General features: G+C 36.5%; 1 protein-coding gene across 1 annotated transcript; it reads right to left on the bottom strand.

The window, feature by feature from the left end:
* Positions 1 to 253: 253 nt before the first annotated feature.
* LOC123560588 (CD209 antigen-like) lies at positions 254 to 19,019 on the bottom strand (the record flags this gene model as incomplete). The annotated part of the gene is made up of 7 exons (XM_053525820.1): positions 254 to 748; positions 2,207 to 2,422; positions 5,844 to 5,916; positions 9,418 to 9,515; positions 13,412 to 13,522; positions 17,847 to 17,982; positions 19,014 to 19,019. Coding segments are annotated over 7 exons (645 nt in total), but the record flags the coding sequence as incomplete, so codon positions are not given.
* Positions 19,020 to 21,934: the final 2,915 nt, after the last annotated feature.

Here is a 21,934-nt window from a genome sequence, read left to right as displayed (position 1 = left end):
TCGCTATTCTGGAAATATGTTACTAGCATACAGCCGGGTGGACAACGCCAAAGCATTCGGCGGGGTATAATAAGGCTTGGTTTACATACTGCCCCCAGGATGGCATGATTGCCATACATGTTTCAATCTGACTTGACTGAAATACTGTTTTTAAAGAAACTACTGTTCATCTCTTGTCTTTTTCATCTGTCTACAATAGAATCTTAATTTTATACAAACAAGAAACACTTTTATTCTGAAATGCTTTTATTATTGAGAATTCGGAATAAGCGTCTGATTTCAATGTTTCAACTTCAATATACATATAGTCAATTTCAATGAACAGGTTTGTAACCAGCTGACAAAATTTAAAAATATGTTTAAATCCATTGACATAAAAAGGTTTCAACCAACTGACATAATGTAAAGAAAAGGTTTCAACCCACTGACATCATGTAAAGAAAAGGTTTCAACACACTGACATAATGTAAGAAAAGGTTTCAATTCACTGACATAATGTAAAGAAAAGATTTCAACACACTGACATAGTGTAAAGAAAAGTTTTCAACCCACTAACATAATGTAAGAAAAGGTTTCAATCCACTGATATCATGTAAAGAAAACGTTTCAAGTAAGAAAATGTTTCAATCTATAAAATTGGTTTCAATCAACTGATATAATGTAATGTATAATGTCATTGGTCCATTGAGACAATGCCAAACTCTTCCGAGTCAAGTCCTCAGAGCTTACATCTCCCCCGACTATTATGCTGTAAAGAAAATGATAAGAACCTATTACAGATGATATTTATTTCAAAATATACATGTATGATTTTAACATATTACACGAACTTATGTTTCTGTTGTACAAATTGCATTAATGATAAAATAAAAACATGAAATGATTTTTAAATAGTCCACATGAATATACCACAAATAATTTTGTTTTGTCAGGTGTTCAGTTACATTGACACAATGTCATATGAGGACTTTTCATTTTATTGGTCTAGGATGATGTCTGGTTACTATTGCTACCAGCATGCATTCAGACGTCATTTTCCAGCATATATGTGCACCTGAGTACAACACTTAACATTGTGCTGGTAAAGTAGTAGAATGAAAGTTTTTTTCCTAAATAAGTCTATGTAAAACTTGGGACCCCAGGGCGGGGTCTCTTTTCATCCCAGGGTAATAATTTGAATAATATTGGAAGAGGACCACTAGGGAATGCAACATATCAAATATCAAAAGCCTAGGTCTTTCAGTTTCAGACAAGAAGATTTTTCCCCTATATAAGTCAATGTAAAACTTGGGACCCCAGGGCATGGCCTCTTTTCACCAAAGGGTAATAATTTGAACAATCCTGGTAGAGGACCACAAGACAATGCTACATACTAAATATCAAAGGCCTAGGTCTTGTGGTTTCAGACAAGAAGATTTGTAAAGTGTTTCCCTATATAAATCTATGTAAAACTTAGGACCCCCAGGGCGGGAGCCTCTTTTCACCCCAGGGGTACAGTTTGAACAATTTTGAATAAGAAAATGCTTCAAACCAAATATCAAAGGCCTAGGTATTGTGGTTAAAGACAAGAAAATTTTTTAACTTTTTTCCCTATATAAGTCTATGTTAAACTTGGACCCCCGGGATGGGGCCATATTTGATCCTAGATGGATAATTTGAACAAGCTTGGTAGAAGACCACTAGATGATACCAAATATCAAAGCCCTAGGCAATGTTGTTTCGTACAAGAAGATTATCAAAGTTTTCCCTATATAAGTCTATATAAACCATGTGATCCCCAGGGCAGGGCCATATTTGACCCTAGGGAGATAATTTGAACAGTCTTGGTAGAGGACTACTAGATGATGCTACATAACAGATATCAAAGCCCTATGCCTTGTGGTTTTAGACGAGAAATTTTTTATATTTTTCCTTTCGGTTGCCATGGCAACCAGAGGTCTGCATGGAATTCAATTCTTTGAAAAATTTTGAAAGGGGACTACCCAAGGATCATTCCTGAGAAGTTTGGTGTAATTCTGCCCAGTGGTTTTTAGGAAGATTTTTTTTAAAAGAAAATGTTCACAGACGAACGACACACGTCATAAGACGGACATTGAGCGGTCACAAAAGCTCACCATGCGCTAAAAAGTTGACCGATATTTTGTTTCCACTTTTTCCATTTTAAAAACACTTTTATTATCTAAGTTTAACCATTTCTTGGACTCACCAGCAGCGTCCATTTCACAAATGTAGGGTAGTAAAATTTCTGGAATGCATGATTCGACTAACCACATGGTATTTTGGAAGAAAACACAGTCCTTTTCCTCACCATTTGTGATAGAGACGTAGTTGTTGACGTAAGACACTATGCTTTCGCTTCTAGTCCAAGTGAATGTACCCTCAGTTGTTGCGTCACTCAAGCCAATCCAGAAATATGCATTAACTGAAACATGTAATTAGTCTATAATGTTGTAACTAATACTTTTTGTATGAAGAAGTATGTGTTCTGTTTTTTTAGACATTTCACTTTCAGGTCTAATTTAGGTATCTCTGTATTTGACTGTTTTCACACCTTTCAGTTATGATAAAGCATTGTAAAGTTCACTTTCTACAGTGTATGATACATATAAGAAGGTCATGGTTGCCCTAAGTGAGGACGCTTACTGGTGCATTGCAACTTCCACAAGGAACATTTCCACCAAATAACTTTCAAAATTGCACTGATGATTCATAGATGTTGTAAACAGGAATAATGTATACATATATATTTTAGTCCCTATTGTTAAGTAGGATTTTTGCATTATATAGTCTAATATGTTATCATAAATATTTGTATTTTCAAATAGTATTGTATTTAAGTTTAGAATGCATAGATATAAAGCTAGTCTAATAAGGGCGTTCTGCTAGTTTATCAAAGACTGCTGATTTTAATTTTATGATTTATCTATATAGACCATTCTTCAGTTCAGTATATTCATTTATGGTACTTTATCACTGCTTTTATACTTCATTATCATCAGTGCTTTCAGTTTATCTTTATTGTTACAAACTGCATTTTATATCATTGCATAATTTCATTTTTATTTTCATTAGCTATTCTCATTATGACTTATTTGTAATTACAATGTACTCAAAATTAAAGACAAAACATGTGTATGCTGTTTCTGACATGAAGACTTTAAATTCCTACTATATGCATAGAGGGAATAGTAAACACGTCCCCTGGTGACCATTTGTTTTGATGAATAGAAATAATTTTAATAATCTTTGTACAGGGCCACAAAGGACTATTCGTGTAAAATTACTTTAGATTGGGCTTTATCCTTTAGCCTGCTGATGGCAATTGGTTTGCATTGCCCAAATTGAATGATGGACCAGTCTATTTTAGAAATTTAGCAGGGTTAGGGTTAAAGTTTTCACTTTATACACATCCGTTAAAGCAACCATGCCCATATGCGTCCATGAGTTTTGATGAATTGAAGTAATTTGAACCATCTTGGTAGAGGATCAAACAAGGATAAGGATTTGTGTGGACTTATTTTAAAACCGGGCAAGTAGTTTCATACAAGGAGATTTTTATGGTATGCACCATATACATACAGGGAAAAGTGACCATATCCTTTGGCGGTCATGTTTTTTGACAAATCGGAATATTATGTATAATCTTGGTACAGAGTCACAGAAGAATATTTGTGTGAAATTATTTCAAAATCAGACAATCTGTTTGTAGAAGATGTCGATTGAAAGTTTTTTTCTATATTTAGCCCTTTATGTTTCATACAGATGACAAAGTTTCAAGAACATCAGGCTGTCAGAGTTCTTTCCTACGATTTGCATTAGTGACATATTTTTTAACCACAGATAACCTGAAACTTGATTTAGGTTTCATTAAAAGCATTCTGACAAGATTTCATGAAGATCAGGTGGAAAATGTTGCCTTTATAGAGATTTAACAAGACTTAATTACCTATGATCTGACATTCTGACCAAGTTCTTGATCTTTACCACATAACACAGACTCAAAATTGACCTTGATTTCAAAGAGATAAACATTCTGAATCATTTTATCATGACTGTATGAAATTTTACAGCTGTAAAAGACCTGTATTTTTGTCAAAATTACAGTCTGACTCATGATTATTTCAAATTTACACCTGAAGATTTCTTATAACAACACCGATTTCAATTTACAATTTGGGCAATTACGGTAGACATTACAAATCTAGCTGATATTACACCCAAATATCAAGGCTCTAGCTATTATTGATTGAGAAAAGAAGATTTTCAAAGTTTCTAATATAAAAGCCTATAGTAAGTACATGTCAGACACAGGGGCGTGGCCATTTTTTTACCTTAGGGCAATAATTTGGACAAGTATGGTATACATAAAGGGAAAAGTGACAACACCCTCTGGCGGCCATGTTTTTTGACGAATCAAATAATTTGAACAATCATGGAAGAGGGTCACACAAGGACCATTTGTGTTAAATTATTCTAAAATCGGGACAGCACTTTCACACAAGAAGATTTTTAAAGTTTCCACTATATATATATAGTGAAAAGTGACCACGCCCTCTGGCAGCCACGTTTTTTTTTTGTCAAATCAAAATAATTTGAACAATCTTGGTAGAGGGTCACACAAGGACCATTTGTGTAAAATTATTCTTAAATCGGGCAAGCAGTTTCATACAAGAAGGTTTTTGAAGTTTCCACTATACATTATAGGGAAATGTGACCACGCCCTCTGGAGGCCATGTTTTATGACGCATCGACATAATTTGAACAATCTTGGTAGAGGGTGACATAACCATTTGTGTGAAATTCTAATATTTACTAAATAAAAAGGGGACATAATTCATAAAAAAATCAGTGCCAATTTATGCACCTTGTGTCATATGATGTTGGTGATAAGGTGGAACAATATTTTAAGTTTGAATCAAATTCATTCAGTAATAATTGAGATGGAGTGAAAGTGCATCAAAACTTAAACCTGAAATTGTAAGTCAAAAGGGGGAATAATTCATGAAAAATTGGCGCAACAGAGTTATGACCCTTTTGCCATATGATGTGGAACGATTGTTTTACTATTGAATCAAATCCATTTAGTAATTATAACAAAGCTAAAGTGAAAGTGCACCAAAAATTAAACCTGTAATTCTATGTAGAAACGGGGCACAATTCATGAAAAATTTAAGCCAGACTTATGAACCTTGTGTCATATAATGTGGGTGATAAGGTGGAACAAAATTTTAAGTTTGAATCAAATCTATTTAGTCACAACTGAGATAGAGTGAAAGTGCACTAAAACTTTAACCTGAAATTTCATTTAAAAAGGATGCATAATTCACAAAAATTGGTGCCAGAGTTATGCACTTTGTGTCATATAATGTGGGTGATGATGTGGAACAACTATTTTAAATTTGAATCGAATCCATAAAGTAATAACTGAGATAGAGTGAGAGTGCACCAAAACTTTAACCTGAAATTCTAAGTAAAAAGGGGGCATACATCATGAAATATTAGTGTGAGAGCTATGGCCCTTAAGCCAGATAATGTGGGTAATGATGAGGAATTATTATTTTAAGTTTAAAGCAAACCTATCAAGTAATTAGAGAAATAAGGTGAAAAAAGAGGAAGTGTAAAAAAAAAACTTTAACCAATGTTGGGACGCGGAAAGACGCTGACGCCGACGTGAGAAGGATAGCTCTCCATTTACTTCGTATAGGCGAGCTAAAATGAATGGGATACTTACTGTGCATGTCCTTATTTAACAGTTCAGTATCCCTTTGTGGTACATTTCCTTTTTGGAATGATACCTCTTGTACATACTTAATTAAACAAAGCAATTAAATCATCTCCCTTACCAGTTAACAAAAACTCATTTTCTCCAGCACTACCGATCTCTACAAGGAATCCACCTGTGCGGTTGCAGTCATCCTGTGCAAAAAACAGAAATGTTCCACATCAAGTTACAGATCTCATTACTTGTGAAAATCAGATAAGTTCAATAAGCATTTATTTTACATTTCCTCGAAAGTAAAGAACTTTGACAGCAATGTTTCCCATTTCTTATTTTGTGTAACAGGTAGCTTGCTTGAATTACATTTAAATACAGATGCAACTTCGCAAGAACCTGGTTGATTCTTCTATCTACAATCTGCTTATGATAAAACTTCTTATGTTCATGGAATGTTCCCTGACACTGTAGAAATGTAGCACTTAGAAAAAGTTCTGATCATTTTAACTCTGGAAAATAACTCTTGTCATTTTCTGACATCAGAAAACAATCAGCATCAGACAGGGAATACCATGTGATCAAGTTCAGTCAATTAATTGATTAAAATGTCAAAATACTCCGGAGTCCGGACTTCCATGCAAATTCATAGATTAATTCCATGGAGACCTCTGGAGTTTTCTCAGCCGGGTAGCGCCAAGAACATATTATTTTTGAACTAGAAAGTTTGACATTTAACTCAAAATTTTAAGAAACTAACTGGAAATTTCATCTCTCTTAGTTAGTCTACTTGGTATCTGACATTTTGTGGAGAAATCTAGAAGAAAGAAGTAAGGGGTGGGTATTAGAAGGCAGGGTAAGTCAAAAATAAAGCCCCAGGTGCACAACTTCGCATGCTGAATAAAATTGCTATAATGTTTCATGACACCGTTGTACACTGGTAACGACGACAGGAAAGTATTTTTACCCAGGCAACCTGGGTTCCATTCCCCTTGATTTAAGCATTTTAAAATGACCTTGATATACATATTTATGAACTATGCTATAAGTTCTTTTATCTTTATTTATTCAGGTTTAGCGCAATTTTTCATAAATATTTCATTGATGTAGCAGCAGGCAATTAACCTTACCCGTTTTTCTGGAATCTATACCAGCACTAACCCGTCCTCAAGAGGTAACTGCCAACTCAGAGGTGGAGGACAGATGATTTCAGAAACAATGTCTTTTCTCAAATCATTATGGAGAACATAAATCTCAACCAGGGATCAAACTCATGACATTGCTATTCAGGTATGCGAATGGGCTTATAAAAGTTCTTTAAAATCTATGAAATCTTGTAAGGGCTGTCAAATGTTTGCAAAGAAGAAGCACAACATTTTGTACTACAATGTGCAAAGATACGATACTATGCCTGTTTGAGACTATAAAACAGGTTATGTAAATTGTTCTCATCAAAATATCAAGTATTGTACTTTTATTCATCTGCAGCTTTCCATCAAGTGTTGTGTTGAAATCATACCAAAATAATTCCAAAGTTTTTCCAGCTCCTGATAATTTGGAGGTCATCCCCAAATAATTCCAAAGTTTTTCCAGCTCCTAATAATTTGGAAGTCACCCAAATAATTTCAGTTTTCCAAGCTCTTGATAAATTGGAAGTCATCCACAAAATAATTCCAAAGTTTTCCCAGCTCCTAATAATTTGGAAGTCATACCCAAATAATTTCAAAGTTTTCCCAGTTCCTGATTATTTGGAAATCATCCAAATAAGTCCAAAGTTTAGCCAGTCCCTGAAAATTTTGAAGTCATCTAAATAATTCCAAAGTTTTCCCAGCTCCTAATTATTTGAAAGTCACACCCAAATAATTCCAAAGTTTTGCCAGCTCCTAATAATTTGGAAGTCATCAAAATAATTCCAGGTTTTCCCAGCTCCTGATAATTTGGAAGTCATATCCAAAATAAAATCCAAATTTGTGCCAGCTCCTAATAATATGGAAGTCATCAGCTCCTGATAATTTGGATGTCATACCCAAATAATTCTAAAGTTTTGCTAGTTCCTAATAATTTGGAAGTCATCCAAATAATTACAACGTTTTGCCAGCTCCTAGTAATTTGGAAGTCATACCCGAATAATTAAGAAGTTTTTAAAGCTCTTAGTTAATTCCCAAGAGATGGGATTCTTTGAAATATTGTTGTCCCAGAAACAGGAATATTATGCTTAATATTAAAATACTTATAGAGTTTCAATTCAGTATCTGCATTAGTTTTTGAGATAGTATTTGTATGCAAAACTTAATCCAGAAGTTTTATAGTTCAAAAGGGGACATAATTTTGCAATATACAGGTCAGAGTTATAGGACTTGATGCTATGATCTAATTTTATAACAACATGTGAAGTTTCAATTCAATATTTGCATTAGTTTTTAAGACAGTAACTTGTATGCAAAAGCTTAATCCAGAAGTTTATCAGTCCAAAAGGGGGTATAATATGGCCAAAATACAAGTCATAGTTATGGGGCTTGATGCTATCACCTAGTTATATAACCCCAAAGGCACACGTGAAGTTTCAACTTAGTTTTGGAGTTAAATTACTTGCATGAAAAACTTTAACAGGTCCAAAAGGGGGAATAATCTGGCCAAAATATATGTCAAAGGTATGGCACTTGATCCAGTGATGTTAGCAATTTACATCGAAAAAGGAAAAATAAGTTTCAAAGCTATGCCTTAAATTGATAGTAATATTTTTCACTTGCATGCAAAACTATAACCAAGGTGTAACGTTGACCACCGATGCCAGGGTGAGTAGAATAGCTCGAACTATTTTTCGATAAGTCGAGCTAACAAAGCTCAAATGCACACATTCACATGCATGATAATATTCCAACATGGTTTCATGACTCTAGGTCAAACATTTTTTATGATTATAGCAACACAATTCTGTAAGCATTTAAATGGTTTATTTTTTCACTAAGTCAAGGGTCATAACTCTGGTCTGGCTGAATGAAATTCCAAACAGATCACAAGGTGCACAACTTCACATGTTACACAACAAACCTCTAATGGTTTACTACTTAAATGTGACACAAACTTGTATGCCCTTTATGCATATCTTTGACTTATACATGCACCAAAACTCTGATGTCCCAAAGATAATCCCATGCCTACAACTTCACAAACAGAATGACACTCCTGTGGTGTTTCATGACTTTAGATCAAAGGTCATTTTCAAAATAAGTGACGCGGAATTTTATACACTTTATGCATATTTTCTGAATGAGTGCAATACTTCATATACTGAGTAATAATCCTATGTTTAATAATTCAAGGTAATACACTTCTTGAGATACATGCGAAACAATCTTTTAGGCTCGTACGCAAAATTTTGGCAAAGTCAATAGCAATAACTCTTGCCAGGTTGTGTGAAATCCCAACTAAAACACCAGGTGCACAACTTCACATGCTGAATGACAATCACGTGAATATGAAGACTGGTTAAAATACTTTTTGAGATATGCACAACAAAAATTCAGACAAAAAAATAAGGACGGAAGAATAAACAAAGGCAACTCTAAGTGACCCCCAGTGACCCCCATCCCAATTTTGGGGATCACAAAAAAAGCTAGGCTAATATTTCTTCAACGCATTATTAAACATTGTTAAGGAATTTCTAAAACGATAACAATATAAATAATAAAGGGTGAACCTACACGAGCATCTGTCCAGGATCTATCTGTTGAACTAAGTAAATAACAACTACCATTGTTGAAGATCCACTCAGGTGGACATGATTCAACTGCTGCAGAATCTGTTAGCAAGGAAAGAAAATATGTAATCTTTTAATGTTACTAAATGTACATGCTAGTTCAAAATTTATAGTATATTATACATGGGTTGTTATATTTTCTGGTCCTTTGGGATCATGGAGTTCATTCAGCTTATGTGTAATAGAGTTCCGCTTAAGCCGGTGCTAGGGGGGCGTGAGAGGTGTTGCACATTTTATTACCTCTCATGAACAGACTCAATCAAACCGAGTCTGCTATTATTGTTCTTGGTTGTATTCTTTGCTTCCAAAGGATCTTTTTACAGATTTTATTTGCTACAAGATAATGTATAGTGCTTTATGAAATTTTGCTTGCTAAAATCTTTCAAATTTTTACATTTTGTAAAGGTCTTTAAATCTCTAATTCAATAAAAATAAAACTTATCATAGAGATTTAAAATTTAACAAGAGGGCCATGATGGCCCTATATCGCTCACCTGTGTAAATGACTGGGTGGAGGAGTGAAGTGGGGGAGGATACAACTTTGTATGTTGATAAATATTCATAAAAGGTTAAAAAGTATTTTTTTAAAAGAAAAAATGAAACAAAAATGGGGGGGGGGGGCGTTGATGGGACCAGGTCGGTGGGGGTCAACATACCAAATATCAAAGCTCTAGGCCAAGTGGTTTTGTACAAGAAGATTTTCAAAGTTTTCCTTTTATAAGTATATATAAACCATGTGAAGATAAGGGCAGGGCCATATTTGACCCTACATCTTGTTAGAGGACCAATAGGTAATGATACATACAAAATATCAAAGCCCTAGTCCTTGTGGTTTTGGACAAGAATGAGATTTTCAAAAATTTCCCCTATTTATGTCTATATAAACTATGTGACCTCCAAGGCGGGGCTATATTTAACCCTTGGGGGATAATTTGAATAATCTTTGTAGAGGACAACTATATTATGCTACATACCAAATATCAAAGCAACCAGAATTTCGTATGGAATTAATTTCTTTGAATAATTTTTAAAGAAGACCATCAAAGGAACATCCCTGTGAAGTTTCATCAAAATTGGCCTGGTGGTTTAGGAGATGTTATTTAAAGGAAAGTGTGTTTTCCCCATATAAATCTAATCCTAGGACCTGTAGTTTTGGACAAGAAGATTTTCAAAGTTTTTCCCTATTATAAAGTCTGTATAAACAATGTCACCCTCAGGGCAGGCCCAAATTTGACACTAGGAGATAATTTGAACAATCATTGTAGAGGACAACTAGATAATGCTACTTACCAAATATAAAAGCCTTTGGTTTTAGTCAAGAAGATTTTCAATTTTTTTCCCTATATAAGCCATGCGACCCCTAGGGCGGGGCCATATTTGACCCTAGGGGGATAATTTGAACAATCTTGGTAGAATAAGACCACAAGATGATGCTACATACCAAATATCAAAGCCCTAGGCCATTTGGTTTTGTACAATGAGATTTTCAAAGTTTTCCCTATACAAGTCTATATAAACCATATGACCCCCGGGTCGGGGTCATATTTGACCCTAGGGGGATAATTTGAACAATCTTAGTAGAGGACCACTAGATGATGCCAGATATCACTGCCCTATGCCTTATGGTTATGGACAAGAAGATTTTTAAAGGTTTTCCTTTCGGTTGCCATGGCAACCTGAGGTCTGTATGGAATTCAATTCTTTGAACAATTCGTATAGGGGGCCATCAAGGATCATTCCTGTGAAGTTTGGTGTAAATCTGCCCAGTGGTTTTCAAGATTTTCTTTTAATGTTGACGGACACACGACACATGACAGACGACGGACATTGAGCGGTCACATAAGCTCACCATGGGCCTTTGGCTCAGGTGCGCTATAAACAAGAAAGTAGGTAAGTAGGTCAAATTCATGGTCACTGAAAGTCAGTTTTAAGATCGGTGTGCAAGACTGTATATGTCATCCAAACCTCAAGGTTGTTTCTTAAACAAGAGGATCATGAAGGCCCTAGGTCGCTCACCAGAGTAACACAACCAGAGTAACACAACATAACAAACATGTTTGACCTAGTGACCCAGTTTTTGAAACCACATGACCCAGTTTCAAGGAGAAAATTATTCTGACTAAGTTATTAGAGCAAAAATGTGGCTTCTAGTGTTTTTATTTGGCCTAGTAACCTAGTTTTTTACCCAACTGGAGCTAATTTTTAATCTGTCCGAAATATCATTGAGGCAAATATTTTGACCAATTCTCATTAAGATTGGACCAGAAAATGTGGCCTGAGTGTAAACAAGCATTTTCTTTCATTTGACCTAGCGACCTAGTTTTTAACCCCACATGACCCAGATTAAAACTCTTCCATGTTTTCATGAAAACATTCTGACAAAGTTTCGTTAAATGACCTCTAGAGTATAAACAAGCTTTTCCCTTGGTTTTACCAAGTGACCAAGCTTTTGACCCTACATGATCCAAAGTCGAAATCATACAAGACTTCATAATACCAAACATTCTGATAAAGTTTTATGAAGATTGTATAAAAATGTGGTCCCTAGAGTGTTAACAAGCTTTTCCTTTGATTTGAACAGTTGACGTAGTTTTTTCCCCACATGACCCAGATTCGAACTTTGCCTAGATGTCATCAAGATTAACATTCTGACCAAGTTTCATTAAGGTGGCCTCTAGAGTTTTCACAAGCTTTTCCTTTAATTTGACTGGGTGACCTAGTTTTTGACCCAATATAACCTAGATTAAAAGTTGATCGAGAAATCATCAGTACAAACATTCTGACTAATTCTCATGAGTTTCAAACTTAAAATGGTCTCTAGAGTGTTAACAAGATTTTCCTTTAATCTGGCCGAAGTGACGTAGTTTTTGACCCGACATGACTCAGATACATGCTTGGCCTAGAAGTCATCAAGATAAACATTCTGACCAAGTTTCATGAAGCTAGCGTCATAAATGTGGCCTCTAGGTAGTTAACAAGCTTTTCCTTTGATTTGACAGGATGACCTAGTTTTTCACCCAAAATAACCCAGATTCGAACTTGGCCTAGAGATCATCAAGGTGAACATTGTGACCAAGTTCACGAAAAAATGGTCAAAAAATGTGGCATCTAGAGTGTTAACAAGCTTTCCTTTGATTTGACCTGATGAGCTAGTTTTTGACCCCAGATGACCCAATATCAAACTCGTCCAAGATTTTATTGAGGGTAACATTCTGACTAAGTTTCAGTAAGATTAAGCCAAAATTGTGGCCTCTAGAGTGTTAACAAGCTTTTCCATCCGATTTGGTCTGGTGACCTAGTTTCTGACCACCTAATCCAGATTCGAACCTGACCTAAATATCATCAAGATTAACATTCTGACCAAGTTTCATGAAGATACAGTCCTTAATGTTGCCTCTAGAGTGTTAACAAGCTTTTCCTATGATTTGACCTGGTGACCTAGTTTTTAATCTTATCTAACCCAAATTTGAACTTGACCTAAAGATCATCAAGAATAACATTCTGAGCAAGAATCATAGAGATTTTGTCATAAATTTGGCCTCTAGAGTGTAAACTAGCTTTCCTTTGATTTGACCTGGTGACATAGTTTTTGAACCCTGATGACCCAATATAAAACACGTCCAAGATTTTATTGAGGGTAACATTCTGACCAAGTTTCATTAAGATTGGGTCGAAATTGTGACCTTTGGAGTGTTAACAGTCAAATTGTTGATGGGGACGAGGGACGACTGACGAGGGATGATGACGGACATAGGACGATCACAAAAGCTCACCTTGAGCACATCATGCTCAGGTGAGCTAAAATCATGTTAGAAATGAAATTGCAATAAAATTTGTTCATTTTTGAAAAAGATATACATGTAAGACAAAATCATTACAATAAAATCAAGTACCCATACCCAGACAGTAAACTTAATATTACATAAAAGTTTAAATACCTTCACAATTTGGGCCTTTAAAGCTACCAGTGCAGATACATGTGTAATTGTGTTCCAAATCAATACAGGTGCCGTTATTCTTGCATGGCTGTGTACTACACCTGTCCAATCCTAAATAATAACAAGAGGGCCATGATGGCCCTATGTCGCTCACCAGAGTAACATATCATAACAAACTTGTTTGACCTAGTGACCTAGTTCTTGATACCATATGACCCAGTTCTAAACTCATCTGAGTTTTCAAGGAGATAAACATTCTGACTAAGTTTCATGAAGATTGGAGCAAAAACGTGGCCTCTAGTGTGTTTTTTTTCGATTTGGCCTAGTAACGTAGTTTTTTTACCCAACCAGAGCTAGTTTTTAACCTGTCCGAAATTTCATGGAGACAAATATTCTGACAAATTTTCATTTAGATTGGACCAACAAATGTTGCCTCTAGAGTGTAAAGAAGCATTTTCTTTCATTTGACCTAGCGACCAAATTTTTGACTCCACATGACCCAGATTAAAAATCCTCCATGAGTTCATGAAAACAAACATTCTGACAAAGTTTCCTGAAGACTGGAGAAAAATAAGTGGCCTCTAGAGTAAAAGAGTAAAAACAAGCTTTTCCTTTCTTTTTCCCAAGTGACCTAGTTTTTTGCTCTACATGACCCAGAGTCAAAATTTCATGATACCAAACATTCTGACCAAGTTTTATGAAAATTGAGTAAAAAAAAGTGGCCCCTAGAGTGTAAACAATCTTTTCCTTTAATTTGACCGGATGATCAGGTGTTTGACTCAACATGACTCAGATTAGAACTTGGTCTATAGGCTATCAAGGTAAATATTCTGACCAAGTTTCACGATGATAGGGTAATAATGTGGTCTCTAGAGTGTTAGCAAGCACTTCCTTTGATTTGACCGGGTAACCTAGTTTTTTTTACCCCAGATGACCCAATATCGAACTCATCCAAGATTTTATCTGACCAAGTTTCATTAAGATTCGGCCCGCCCGCTTAGCTCAGTAGGGAGAGCGTTGGTCTACTGATCGTGGGGTCGCGAGTTCGATCCTCGGGCGGGGCGTATGTTCTCCGTGACGATTTGATAAAAGACATTGTGTCTGAAATCATTCGTCCTCCACCTCTGATAATTCATGTGGGGCAGTTACTTGCGGAGAACAGGTTTGTACTGGTACAGAATCCAGGACACTGGTTAGGTTAACTGCCCGCCGTTACATGACTGAAATTCTGTTGATAAACGCCGTTAAACCCAAAACAAACAAACAAACATAAAGATTGGGCCAAAATTGTGACCTCTAGAGTGTTAACAGTCAAATTGTTAATGACGACGGATGACTGACGACAAACGACTGACGACAGACAAAGGGCGGTCATAAAAGCTCACATTGAGCACTTCATGCTCTGGTGAGCTAAAAACAAGAAAGTAGGTCAGTTTTAACATCGGAGATCCTCTAGGCAATGCTACATACCAAATACTGAAGACCTAGGCCTTGAACTTAACGACAAGAAGATTCGTATTTTCCGCTATAAAATTGTATGTTAAATTTGGGACCCCCAGGGCAGACCCTCTATTCATCTCAGAGTCATAATCTGAACACTTTTGGTAAAGGACCACAAGGCAATGCTACATACCAAATATCAAAGGCCTATGTCTTGTGGTTTTAGACAAGAAGATTTTTCCTATATGTCTTTGTAAAACTTGTGACCCCCGGGACGCGTCCTCTTTTCACCCCAGGTGCACAATTTGAACAATCTATATAGAGGAGCATTAGTTGATGTAACACGCCAAATATCAAGGTTCTATACCTTGCGGATTTGGACAAGAAGATTTTTAAAGCTTTTCCTTTCGGCTGCCATGGCAACCAGAGTACTGCATGGAATTCAATTCTTTGAATAATTTTGAAAGGGGTGGTTGGTGGGGGGGGGGGGGGGGGGCACCCAAGGATCATTCCTGTGAAGTTTGGTGTAATTTTGCCCAGTGGTTTTAAAGAAGGAGATTCTTTACAAGTTGTTGACACACGACGCACAACAGACATTGAGCAGTCACAAAAGCTCACCTTGAGCCTTTGGCTCAGGTGAGCTAAAAAGAAAGGTTGCCAAAAACTTAAACCAAGAAAGCTCACGCCGAAGTAGAATAGCAGCCCTATTCTCCAAATAGCGGAGCTAAAATGTTTTATAACAATAAGGTGAAAATTTGGCTCTTTGTGTTAACTCATCTATTAACTGACCTATTCACCTAGTTATTGACTTTAGACAACCAAGAAATAATTGTTAAAAATTTATTAAGGCTAACATTCTGACCAAAGTTCATTAAGACTGAGACAAAATTGTGACCTCTAAGGTGTATGCAGTCACATTCTTAAAAAGGTACAACTTCAGGTGATCACTTTGTGGTAAAGGTAAGCTAAAACTCTTATGAGCTAAAGACTGTCCACTGGTAAACTTCATGAAGATACTCTTACATCAAATTAGGGGTTTCAGAGAAGATTTTCACAGTAAACCCTTTACATAAACATAGACAAATTTTTTAATTTTCCGGTACTAAAACATACATGTATTGGAAAAAGTGACTATGATCTTTGTAATGGAAATAAGTTTTGACAAATCAATAATATAATCTGACAAAAGAGACTACTTTTGAAAAAGTGCATACCCCCACCACATACTGCTTGATTTTACTGAATCAGATATGTAAATATCTTGGTAAATGTGAAGCATATCAAACTGTCCCTTAATGGAAAAGTATGTGCCAAAATATACTGGTCCCTTCAGGGATGGCAGAGTTGTGGACTGCTCCAAGTGTGACATTGACCTTTGAGTTAGTGATCTTGGTGTTGCACAATGTGCATCATCTCATTATTGGGGACACTTGTGCCCAGATATATTACAATCCCTTGATGGATGACCCAGTTATGGGCCAGACAGGGAAAGAACTTATTGACATATGATCTCTGAGTGTGGCCCTGACCTTTGGAATAGGGGTGTGGATGTTGCACAGGGCACATTATATTATTATTATGGGATACATTTGTGCCATATAATATTACAATCCCTTCAAGGATTACAAAGTTATGGACCAGACTTACACTTTTTACACATACATTACAAACATTTGCCCCTAGATCAACTAGACATCTGTGGATTTGGTCATGATATGGTGTTTGATTATAAGAGACATTTGTGCCAAAAGCTATTAAAATCCCTTGATGAATGGTTAAATCACAGACTTGACTGGACAAGAGCACGGAAATACGAAGCAATATACCCTGAAGGTATGACCTTTGACCTCTACGTGTGACCTTGCGCTTGAAATGAGCCATTCGCAAACATCAGCTCTGCACGTCGTTTTGATGTGGTAAACATTTGTGCCAAGTTTCTTTAAAATCATTCAAGAAGTTCAAGAGTTACAGAGGGACACAAAACAAATTCATATGACCATTGACCCCTAAGTGTGACCTTGAACTTGAAGCCAGCCATCCAGAACACGTGCTCTGCATGTTGTCTTGATGTGGTGAACACTTGTGCCCTTGATTCATGATGACCCTATATCGCTCACCTGTTAAACTTGGCCTTGGAATCATCATGATAAACATTCTGACCAGGTTATATGAAGATAGGGTCATAAATGTGGCCTCAAGAGTATTAACAAGCTTTCCTTTGAGCTGACCGGGTGACCGTCTTTTTGACCCGATATGACCCAGTTTCGAACTTGGTAAAGGAATCATGAAGAGAAACATTCTACCAAAGTTTCACGAAGACAAGGTCATAAATGTGGCCTCTAGGGTGCTAACATCATTTTCACTTGATTTGACCTGGTGACCTAGTTTTGACCCCACATGACCCAGTTTTGAACTTGGCCTAGAGATCATTACGATAAACATTCTGTGCACGTTTAATGTTTCAAATCAAAGAATAAATTAAACCTTCATATGACTGAAAGAGCCAAAATAGAAAATGTTTCCCCTTTCAGGGGCAGTAACTCTAATGCACATGATGGAATCTAACTGGTTTTCTAAATGGAACCGAGAACTTATAGTGACTTAAGTTGTGTGTGTGATTAAAATCAAATGTAAAATGTCACTTCTATTGTGTTCACAAGGTAAAAATTAACATTTGAGCTCTTTCAGGGATAAATCAGGGTCGTAACTCCGGAAAGTTTAACTATGACTGGATCTGACGGATTCATTATGGAATCCAAGATCTATTTTTGCTAAAGATATTTTGCAAGTTTGTATGAAATCAAACCATAAATGAAGTCTCTATATGGCTGCAATTTAGCAAAGTTTAAATAGCTGGAGATCTCGATGGGATCTAGCCAGTTTTCGAAAGGAACAGAGATATTATGCCAATACAAGATGCGTGCAAGTTTGATTAAAATTGACTGCAAAATGTGGTCTCTATGGCGTTCACAATAAATATTAAATATCACCTTACCATTTCCAGGTAAACCTTCTGACTCTGAGTCACTTGATGATGAGTCTGTACTCCGAGACTTAGGCTGACCACTGACAAAGGATTTGGCATTTGCAACAATGGCCGGACAGAATAAAGCATACGCCAAGCATATAACCTGAAATATATATCCCTGCAAGCACTTATTCATATTTATGGGGGACTAATTTTCATATGGCTTCAACTAGTGCTTCTTTGTCTGTTATATGCCATTTTAGTTCATTGAGACCTAAAGAACACTCGCTTACGAAATAGCATGTTTTTCCCCATTTTCATGGACTTGCATCCACTGCAAATTCTGAAAAGTCAGATGTTATGATGGTTTTATCAAATTTGGGAGAACCTATGATTGGTGCAGTTGTGAGTCTGTGCTTGTGGTCATCAAAGCTTTATTGACATTCTGCTGACCATGCAAATATTTGTTATTTCCTGAGAAGTGCTAAGAGAAATGTGGCTTTCTTTTTATCTATTTTTAATGGATGGTAGGTCAGAGATCTTTATAACTGGACTTGACCTTAGACCTAGGGACCTAGTTCTTGTGTATGACACATTGTCTGATGATGGTAAACATTTGTGCCAAGTTACGTCAAAATCACTCCATGCATGAAGAAGAAATTATCAAGGACAAAGTTTGTGGACGCCGCCCACCCGCCTGCCATTCTGCCGTCCACCAGAGGCGTTCCCATAATACGTCCCGTCTTTCAGACGGGCGTATGAAAAGCATTTTACATACATTGTACATCCTATGCCCATATATGATGTACAATGTATAAACGGCTGGCAGAAACTGGTCATAAGTTCAAGAACACTGATTTAACGTTCATCTGCCAAATTACTGTTAAATGGTATGAAAACCTAGCAACACAAACAGAACTAAACTTTCTTCATACAAGTAATATCTGTATGCTTCCAGACATACTTTCACACAATTTTTCATGCATGATATTTAACACTTTTCTTAATTCTGGCCATTTTCTTGGATGACCGAATGCTATTTGTACGAAAGTTATGTGCAATTATAAAGAAAAGTGCAGCAATATCATCACATAACTCTACAAAACTTGAATTTTTATAAGCCATTGACCAGTTCATGATTTTTATTGATAAACCTTCATTCAATAATCAAATTATACATAAAACACAACTTACAGCGCAAAATATTGTCAGTTTTTCATCCGATTATTAAGTGAACAACAAGTCTGATGGTAAGAATCTGTCAAATGATGTACTGCTGAAAACAGAAAGCAATATAACATTATAGCATGTTTCTTCTTAAAGATATACTAGTATATATTGTAACAGAAACATAAGCTGAAGATTTTTAACAGAAAGGTACTTCTTTCTGTATCGATGCATGTGCCAAAATTTAAGGTAGTGAACAGGTTACGACAATCAGCGTATGGTTTTGTATTCTTGTCCGTTATTTTGGCAAAATTCGGCCATAACTACAGCTGTCATAGGAGTGACGAATTATACCTCAACAAAACGGCCTTGTCACAGAAGTAAGCCAATGTCAAAGTCGAACCTTAAAGTCAATAGGGGTAATCTGCTGGTCATGATTGACCTCCCTATTAAGTTTCGTGATCCTAGGCCCAAGCGTTCTCAAGTTATCGTCCGGTAACAATTTAACTGTTCTGGGTCATTGTGACCTTGACCTTTGACCTACTGACCTCAAAATCAGGTGTCATCTGCTGGATATGACTAACCTTCCTATCAACTTTCATGATCCTAGGTCCAAGCCTTCTCGAGGGACCATCCGGAAATGGTTTAATGGTTTCAGGTCACTGTGACTTTGACCTTTGACATACTGATCTCAAAATCAGTAGAGGTCATCTGCTGATCATGACCAAGCTCCATATCAACTTTTATGATCCTAGGCCCAAACATGCTCAAGTTATAATCTGGAAACCGTTTAAATCCCATGTAAAAGCAGGGCCTTGCAGAATATACTTTTTATCTTTGCCAAATATTTGCCATAACCTTTGCAGAACAGCTGCAGCACATGATTGCTGAATATATTCCACAGACGAGTAGATTTGGAACGAAACGTGCAACTAATTATAATGAAAAGAAGAGCTGTCACTATTGGTGACAAATGTCCCCGAAGCATGTCCAAGAAAGTTACAGCTGTCTGCGCAAAAACAATCACACCTTGAAGACCTGACCTTGACCCCATAGACTAGGGTCATGATGTAACACACCTCAATATGGTTAACATTTGTTTCAAATTATTTTCAAAACACTTTATAAATGGCAGTGTTACGGATCAGAAAAGAAACACCTTTGACTTCTAAGTGTGACCTTGACCTTCGAGGTAGGGGTCTGGATATTGCGCATGACAGATTATCTCAATATAAGGATTATTTATGCAAAGTAATTTTTAAATCCCTTTATCAATAACAGAGTTCTGCACTGGACACGAAACAGACCCTGTTAACCTTCGACTTCTAACAGTGACCTTGACCTTGGAGCTAGGGGCCTGGGTCATGCACAAGACAAGTCATCTCATTATGGTTAACATTTATGCCAAGTTATTTCAAAATCCCTTTATGGATGGCAGAGTTATTATTATTATTATTATATCAGATTTATATAACGCCCTTTTCATGATCAATTTCACGTTCAAAGGCGCTTTACATAGTTCAAATGCAGCCACACAGGGCGCATAATTCATCCTCTACTAGTACAGACACAGAGCGATCTGACCAGAGGGACAGAGCGAGACAAAGCCCCCACGACAGAGAGATCAGAAATCAGATACAGGCTTGTCCGGCTAACTAAGCCTAGCTCGTTGCGAATAGACAGCCTGGTTCTTTAACGTGCCCAGTGTATAGCACTGATACACGTAAGGATTGGACCAGACACGAAACAGACGCTATAAACATTTGACCACTAAGTGTGACCTTGACCTTGGAGCAAGGGGTCTGAATCTTGCGCATGACATGTCGTCTCATTATGGTGAACATTTATGCCAAGTTATTTCAAAATCCTTTTATGGATGGCAGAGTTACAGCCTGGACAAGAATTTACACGGATGCACGCACGCACACACTCATACACGGACGGATGGACAGTGCGATTTTAATATACCCACCTTCGGCGACATAAAAACACCAACTAAACCTAGCTATTCTTGTAAACTGAGTACTAAAATTTATAAACCCTATTTGAAAGTTAAAATGTACATATAATTATATTCAGAAATCAAATTTTCATTAAAAAACAAAACATTCTTACCAGATTAACACACAAAACAAGAGGGTCATTGACCCTAAAGCACTCACCGGTGTAAAAGGCTTCAAGTGTGTTTGTGTAAGTACAGAGTTAGGTCTTTCTGTGTTAGCCTATATCATATACATGACCCACACACTTTTAAACCTAGGGCAATAATTTGAACAATTATGGTAGACATTACAAATCTGATATCATATGCCAAATATCAAGGCTCAAGCTATTATTGATTCAGAGAAGAAAAGTGACCGCGCCCCCTGGCAGTCATATTTTCTGACGAATTGGAAAAATTTTAACATCTTGGTAGAGGGTCACACAAGAACCATTTGTGTAAAATTATTTTAAAATTGGGCCAGCAGTTTTACACGAAAAAGATTTTTAAAGTTTCCACTATATACATATAGGAAAAAGTGACCACGTCCTCTGGCGGCCATTTTTTTGACGAATCAAAATAATTTGAACAATCTTGGTAGGGGGTCACACAAGGACCATTTGTAAAAAACTATTCTAAAATCGGACAAGCAGTTTCATACAAGAAGATTTTTAAAGTTTCCACTATATGTGTATAGGGAAAAGTGACCATGCCCTCTGGCGGTCATATTTTTTTTACGAATCGGCATAATTTGAACAATCCTGGTAGCGGTTCGCATAAGGACCATTTGTGTGAAATTATTTCAAAATCGGACCATCGGTTTAGGAGGAGATGTCGTTTGCCTTTTTTTTCTATTTTTAGCTCTGGCAGCTACGTGCAACAAAGCGGAACCGTTTGAACAACTTTGGTAGAGGACTACCCAAGGAACATCATCGTGGCCACGTTTCATCATAATCCATTCAGTGGT

This window comes from Mercenaria mercenaria, chromosome 16 (genome assembly GCF_021730395.1).
Source record: "Mercenaria mercenaria strain notata chromosome 16, MADL_Memer_1, whole genome shotgun sequence".
Lineage (NCBI taxonomy): Eukaryota > Metazoa > Mollusca > Bivalvia > Venerida > Veneridae > Mercenaria > Mercenaria mercenaria.
The sequence above is the reverse complement of the archived record's forward strand: the minus strand, read 5'-3'. Positions and strand labels throughout refer to the sequence as shown.